This window comes from Sabethes cyaneus, chromosome 3 (genome assembly GCF_943734655.1).
Source record: "Sabethes cyaneus chromosome 3, idSabCyanKW18_F2, whole genome shotgun sequence".
NCBI lineage: Eukaryota > Metazoa > Arthropoda > Insecta > Diptera > Culicidae > Sabethes > Sabethes cyaneus.
The window spans coordinates 247819283-247827401 of NC_071355.1; the positions used below are offsets into that span (position 1 = coordinate 247819283).

The following is an 8119-nucleotide window of genomic DNA, read 5'->3' on the forward strand; positions in this document are numbered from 1 at the left end:
TTTAGATCAATCGGAATACGGAAGCCATGGACCAATCTCGGCCTGCATGAAGTTCGCAGAATATTACTTTTCCGGTGCAGCATCTATTTACATCGGGTTTGCTTTCCCGCGAAAGGAATCTTGCCCTATAACTTTTCTAGGTATTCTATTATTAGTATGTCAACGAAGCATTTTAACTTGATATTCAAACCTAAGCTAAACTGGCAAATGTTTGTTTACGAACTCAGAAAGCGTGCGTGGAAAAAAATGTTTTAGCTGGGTAAGGAATTTTTTGTATTCTGTGCGAGGGCTGCTACTGTCACGCAGAAGCACAATTGCGTCATGGGATCCTCCTACATCTTTTCAGGCTTTTAAAGATCAAATCAGAAAATTAGACATCAGTAAAGAAACCTAACTGTTAGGTAGATTATAGAAACTGGCTTCCTCTTCTCTGACGCAATTCGTGTCATCACACGCATCCGACTAGCATCTAATTCGCCCCTTGTTATTCCAAATGACGAGTTCCCGGATTCTGAATGGAGGAGGAGGAGGAGGATGCTAGAGCGGATTATTAGACTGATGACAGAGACATTGTCGGTTCAGGCAACGGAAAGGCAACGTCCAACGGACTCTCGTAAAGACGGATTTAAAATGCTTGTCATTGTCCGCTGGTCGAAATGTTGTCCGATTTCGAGCAAACGAAAAGCACTTGCAGTTGCTCGGATTAATATGAGCGCAACTCAATGCCAAAACGTGACTGACCAGCGGAACTGGCGAATGTCTAATTAGGCTAGAGACTGTAATTGAAACATCGGATGTATAATCAAGTTCACCCCGGTGTTGGCGCTATTTGATGTCGAACTTAGTTGTAAAACCCAGAAACCTAATACCAATGCTATTTTTAATATTACTCTCTCACAAGTGGGCAAGCAAAAATGCACCAAACACCCTCGAAAGGAGAAAAAAGAAAACAATGCAAGCACTCACCTTTCGCTAATCCCAGCACCGAACAAGCCAGTAGAAATGTTATTTTAATAATCCCCATGTTTCTCGGACGCCACCGGCAGCAGCAGCCACAGCTTCGTTCCCGCCGTTGACCACTCATAGCTCGGCTCCGACGACGACGACGATGACGACGACGGGATGACGACAGAGCATGCAACCACCTCCCAGCCGAACCGACGAATTGAAGGATGCCGAGGATATTCCTCGGGCCCGGGTAGTATTTTCACTTTGCACCACTAGAACTTCCGCCCCCAGTGCGGTACACCGTCGGCAAAATCACTAGAAACACTAACAAACAATGGATTTCTTCCTCTTCCGTTGCCCCGCACCACCGGCACAATGCTTCACTCGACCGATGAGGTTCTGCAGCATCCTCTTCCGGAATTCTCTCTCACGGTCTCTTCTTTCCGTGCTCCCCGCGCAGAACCCACCCGCAACCGGCCGGGCAACCTGTCACCTGCCGGATAGTGCAGTAATTTTTTTCCCCTATTTATTCAACACTCCACTTTTCATAATTTTTCGGGCTACTCGACGAAAAACTCCGCTTGGCTTTTTACTCGCCCGCTTGATATGTTTTTGTTTTCCTTCCACAGCAGTCCTACCACAGCTCAGTCGGTCGGACGGTCCGTCCTGCTGTGACGAACTACGAGCGGGATCACTGCACAGGACTAGCACCAGGATAGCAGCCAGGGCATAGCTGCTTTATTTTCTCATGGTTTTTTATTATATTTTTTTTGTCAGCAGTCTTTTTTTTTATTCTCCAATTGGTTCCAGCGCGAATAGCTTGCTGCTGTGACCAAGCGCGCCGTCGTCAGCCGGATGTTCTCGCTGGCTGTTGCCCAGGAATGAATAATTTTCCCGGTCGGCTGCTGGGTTTGTGTGTCCACCACCACGCGAATTGGTATGCTGCCTGTTCTTGCTATTTTTTTTGCTCCCGTTCTTCTTCTTCGGAGCGTCGAGCGTTCCGGGTGCACTCCAGGGGATTAAGGATAACAATGGCGACGGATGCAATATGTTCTGTGGAAAGTAACAATAATGAAAATTTTAAAACTTGAAGTGATCATGGGGGCCGAAGGGAGGGTAAGCAAGATTTTTGTTCCGCTCAAGGACAGAATGGACAGTTGATTTTTTTTTTTTTTTGGTTTTTTAGATGCGCTATTTGCATGCTAACGGTTTTGTAGATTGTTTGAATTTTTTACGGAGCAAGAAAAGTTTTTCAATCTCCACAAGCTGACAAGCTGGCGATCATAAATTGTGCCTACAGCGGTGTAAAGCTTCAAAGTATCAACAATAAATTAAAATAGAAATTCCAATTTTTTCGTAAAAACACTTTGTTAAAGAATTTCGCTCTACAAAAACAACTTAGGGAAGAATATCTACAAAAAAAATAATTGGATGATTCAAAATGAAATTTTAAAAACAACCTATTTCGATTATTCAGACTTTACAGGACTTTATTCCAAATTAGATGCCAAACTAGCAAAGCAACTCACAAAAAACAGCCACAATATGAGCCAAAATACGTGGCAGCAGACCAAAATTTGCTCTCGGAACACTAAAACAAAACCACGTCGACGTCTCTGCGACGGCTCAATGGTAGCGATCAACACGCAAATTGAATCACACCTTGGAAGACACTCCCCAGCCAGCCAGCCAGCCAGTCCCGGCCGTACGCTGCCTGGTGCTGGAAACTGCCTCCACACGCCCATATTAAGTCAACCTCATTATGCGATTTTGTCGCTTGATTGCGTAAAAGAACCACAAACTTGTTCGTGTATCATGTCTTCGGGAAGCACAGCTTAAAATATATACACAACAAACAACTTTCCTCACGTTCCGCCGGAGACAAACAGGTTTCGCCCCCACCCCGAGCCGAGCAGCCGTACCAAGGCAGTCCTCACGAGAGCTGTCGAGGAAAATCCTCTTAACATCATTTTCTGATAAACAGTCTGTTCTGTGTATGTATATCTAATTTTCGGCTGCTGTTTACCCACCGAGGCCATACGTGTTAGAGTGGTTCATTTTTCCCCTGCTTCGAAGGCAAGCTTGAATCGGCAAAATAAATGTGTTTGTTGGTTGGTTCAAAATATACAGGTCCGTGAAGTATAATTTTTATGAAATTATCAAATGAAATTGTGGAATAATTTAAAGATATGGTTTTAAAACGATTTCTGCTTGTAGTTGCTTATGGAAAACCATGCGCCTCCATTCGTTCACTTCGTACCATAATTTAATGGAGGTCTATGATAACCTAAATTTAAGATTAATATATTCAAGAATAATTGAACCGCAAAACTGTCGCCTGCGATGCAGCATACTTTATGAACTCAACCGAAGGCGAAAACTCACATCGTCGACCAGTGTTACTTTCCAGCAAACCACTTATGGTGCCACAATCGTACGCAAAATACGGAACGAAATCTCTCGAGCGTGAAAACTGTTGCCCACATTCCAAAGCAGAAGTCCCTCGGCATTCTAAGGCCTTCATAAAATTTCCATTGACATACACCCACACACACACACACGCTCTCTGTTTTGATTCCATCCACTTTACACACTTGGCAGTTGATGTTCGGCGTGGATTCGACTATGGGACTGTTTATCGGATGGCCGCCTTCCTGCGTGGCATCCCATTCACGGAGCCCGGCCAGGATACCGGTAGACCGGTAAACATAGATATGATAAGCGCTTAGCACTTTTTTTCGTTGGAATCGTTGAATTTACTAACCGAATAAGATCAGTTTCCACGATTTCATCAAACGATGAAATTAGTCTCGACAACATCCAACCAACAGAACCACCGACTTATGATATTCATCTTCAAACAACTCTCCACTTATAGCATTTCCTCAACAAGCGACTCAGCCGCTTTCTTTTTTTTTCGTCGAACCAAGCACTACCAAAGGAATCACAATATGTAGGTACGATAAGGCGACCAGATAGCAACAACTTGACTGGGACGGAAACCGTAGGAAACCTTTGTGCCTATCGTTTCGAAGTCGGGAAAATTCACTATTTCCGTCAGTTCGGTTCATCCAGCGCGGATCGTTCCGTCCGTAGCATACTAACGACAGAACAAACAAACAAAGCAAAAAAAGCAGCAAAATGATGCTGGGGCGGCTCGCTCGCGTTTCGGCCGATGATTTTCGGTGGTAGATAGACAACGGATCGTTAGGGAATTGGGACGACGCGACGGACCAGCCAGCCAGCCATCGAAGTCTCGGAGTTGAAAAAGCAATGAACGCTTGATTGCAGAAGCAATGATTCGTGATTACGACGAATGGGGAAGGATTTGTTTTCTGTCGCTTATTGTCGTGGCCGCGGGTGCGTGGCGGCAGGAAACTAGCGAGCGGAGGAAACGCGCGGCAGTTACAAGTGAGCTTATGGTGCAAATTCATAGTCTGCCTCCACCGGGAGGGAATGGTGGTGATGGCGGAGGCGGGCTTAACTTTTCCGGTTGATCGTATCAAGCTTCCGGCCTGATAATGAAATGAGGAAACGAAACCCGATTTGTGCGTTGCGGTTCATGGTCGACGAATGTGGTGTGGTGAATTACGATTTTTGGTTACACATCAAGTGGTGTAATATTTTTGTAATATGCTAGTGTTTCTCAATTTAAGATGTGAACGAAATGAAAATTATGTTTTAAATAAATATATAAATAAATATATATTCTAAATAAATGTTCAACCTTGTGTCCTATTAATAAATAGCACTAGTATAGTGGTACTATTAAAAAAAATTCTTTGTTATTATTTTGTTCATTTACATGGAAGAAACTATGAAACGCTTCCCGAGCCAGTAGGATAATATCTGAATCACACATAGGTGATGTAGCATGTTTTCTTAAACAGTCAGATTTTTTTTATCAAGGACACATTCAAACTTTGATGGTAAAAAAAACAGAATTCACCAGAATGTGGAATGTAACGAGTTGTTCCATGATTTAGTTGTAAATCTGTTTTACAAACGCGACCTGAAATATCTCAATATAAAGTAACATAAATATTGAAGTCTGCTAATTTAAGTTCTAACTGTAAGAATTTAGTAGAAGTAGCTTTAGATATTTACAGCAAAGTATTTTAAAAATATTTGATTTATTTGAGGGGTTGGATCGCAAAAAAGCCGTCGAAATCTCCAATATCCAAGACTTTGTGACTCGATTTCAAGCAAATAAGTTATTGGAGAATGTCTCGTTTACTCACACTTATATTTTATTGCTAGTTGCTTGGAACTGAACATAACTGAGCAAAACAACATATAAAATTTGGATGGACGATAAAATAATCTTATCTTTTATATTCTCGGTTTATGTATGCTTACAAAGTTCAAAAGTAGTTAAAATTTTCTCCAAACCTTTCCCAGAAAAACAAAAAAATTGTCTAAATAGGTCCCATAATTACTGAGAAATAGTTTCGTCTACACATCATTTATTTATTTATTTATTTATTTATTTATTTTCTTTTTAATGGGGCTTTCAACCGTACACGTCATTTAAATAATTAAGTCCATAGTTGATTTTAAACTTTTCTGTGGTTGAATCCTGCTAAAATGAGCAGAAAAGTCTACAGACTCGAAAACTGCAACATATGAGTCATTGCAAAAAATCTTGATGGCATTATTTTCTTATATGGTCGGTGTTAAATCAGTCCGGACCAAGCCGCAAAATTAAAAAAAAAAATAAGTTAATGACAGCAAACGATTGAAAATTTCCCAAACTACATTCTACTCTAATCTGATTACATAAATGTTGCAAACAGCCAAAGATATGAAATGATTTCGAATGATTGATAGCTTTAAACTACACAGCAGCAGCAAACTTTGGACGCGTTTTTCTCGAAATCAGAGTTTTGTCAGTTTGTTCGGTCTGACTTAACAAACACCGATCATATATGGTCGTTTTTAAGTCAAACCGAACCAAGTGACAAAACTATTCGAGAAAAACGCGTTCAAAGTTTGTTGCTCTGTATGGTTAATACATACCAATTGTTCGAAATCATCTGATAACTATGGCTGTTTGCAACATTTATGATAGTCTGGTTAAAGTAAAATGCTTAGGAAATTGTTCATCGCTAACTGTTATTAACTCATTTTTTTTTTTTGAATTTGCGACTTGATTCAGTCTGATTTAACACCGAACATATTTGATGGCAATTCGTGCAACATTCTTAAAGTGGCGCAACACTAATAAAACGGATTCGATTTCTTCGTCTTCTTGATGTCGGCTTTGGATTGAACGCTTATTATCTATTTAAAGACAGCTCGAAGCAAAAACTGACTACCCCGAATAAGCTATCGGCTAAATCATATAAGCATTTAATCTTTCCTCATTCAAGAGTAGTTCTGGCACAGAGGTTAAGACTGTTGCATTCGGTGCGATGTGTCATGAGTTCAATCCCGGTCGAGGTCGAATCTAGGTACTGTAAAAGCCCTACTGTAGATGAAACATGCTCGTGAAACCGCAGTTGCAAATGAATCGTCACTCTTAGATTGCAAATAGAGTTACAGCCACTGGTGATCAGGATTTTTAGCAAGTAAGTCAGTGAACTGTGTTTAAAGGCCGACTCATTCTTGATCCAATCGTGTTCAAGTTGAGTCACGTCTGTTTTAAAAATATCCGGAAACTACAGTGACTAATAATTAAATACAGTTGATAAGAAATTCCAACCAATTTCATCAACGAAGAGAGAAAGTGCGGTGGCAATTATTATGTTGCTTATCATTATCCATTTTTTTTGTTATAGTATTTTCTCAACAGTTCTTAATGCATTCTGAAAATACTGCTATGCTTTAGTCTAAATTTGGTCCCCACTTAAATAGGATGGATGTGCGAGTCATCAGTCAGTCTTTAACGATTAATTGTTCAACATGGTCGTAAAATTCGTACTGCTTCCAGTTCTAGTTGTTGTCGCCGCAATAATTAATACTTCCACTGCAGAAAGCAATGAAAGTATTTCGAATGCACCGTTTGCATATGAACTCATCGTTTCTGGTTTAGAAACAATTGGTTTCAAGTAAGTAAAAACCACCGTTGAATTTTGCAGATTAATTTTTTTACTCCATTTTTAGTTTGCAACAAAATGATTTTCGTGTCCAAAAACTTACTACTTATATCGCGAGCATGGGTAAAACTGTAAAAGCCATTGAAACTGTTGTTTCACACTCCGAGAAGAAAACATTACCACAAACGTGCGCAGAAATATCGGATCGTCGATCAGGGCCGTACCGCATTCAGCCACAGGCGGGATTTTCCGATCCTTTCGTAGTTTATTGCGATCAGGAATACGAAGGCGGCGGTTGGATGATCATCCAAAATAGGTATGATGGCTCAGTGGAGTTTTTTAGAGGTTGGAAGGAATATGAAACCGGCTTCGGAGATCTTCGCGGAGAGTACTGGTTGGGCATGAAAAAAATATATGAGTTAACGAGCGTTAAGCCACACGAGCTGCATATTATGCTGGAGGACTTTGATGGGAAAATTGTCACGGCGCTTTATGACCGGTTTGTAATAGGTGGTCCAGAGACGAGCTATGTGTTGCGTAGTTTAGGAAACTACACTGGAACTGCAGGAGATTCACTTCGCCACCATGAGGGAATGAAGTTTTCGGCTTTTGATAACGACAATGATAAAACGAGTAGGAATTGTGCAGAGGTATATAAAGGAGCTTGGTGGTATAACGATTGTTTGCAAAGGTACACCTAGTGCATTGTTGAGTTATATCATTGGTATTTATATATATTTTTACCATTACAGTAATTTAAATGGACAGTATCTGAAAGGACAAACAGAAAGTGCGGCTATGAGCTGGGATAAGTTTCGTGGTTTGAACTACGGACTAAAGCGGTCACGCATGATGATCAGACAAAGTTGGCTTTCAAATAAAAAAAAAATCATGAGAATTGATTGAGCCGTTCTTGGGATATTTATGGTATCGACTTTGAAAACCCGGTTTCGAGAAAAACGGCGTTGAAGTTTTTACTCGTTGTGTAATCGCTCCAGACATGCGCGGTACAAATAGCTGTAACTTTGTCAATTTTTGGAATTCATGCAAACGACTTCAAACACATATGGTCAAAATGTTAATCTTTCGAAATAATCAATAAAAAAAATTTCGGTTTTTAAAAATTGAAAAGG

General features: G+C 40.6%; 1 protein-coding gene across 1 annotated transcript; it reads left to right on the forward strand.

Annotated features, from left to right (window-relative positions):
• The first annotated feature begins 6852 nt into the window (after positions 1 to 6852).
• On the forward strand, positions 6853 to 7892 carry LOC128741032 (microfibril-associated glycoprotein 4-like). Its single transcript, XM_053836608.1, has 3 exons — positions 6853 to 6998; positions 7054 to 7677; positions 7739 to 7892. The coding sequence occupies exons 1-3, from the start codon at positions 6853 to 6855 to the stop codon at positions 7890 to 7892; spliced, it is 924 nt and encodes a 307-aa protein (XP_053692583.1).
• The last annotated feature ends 227 nt before the right edge of the window (positions 7893 to 8119 follow it).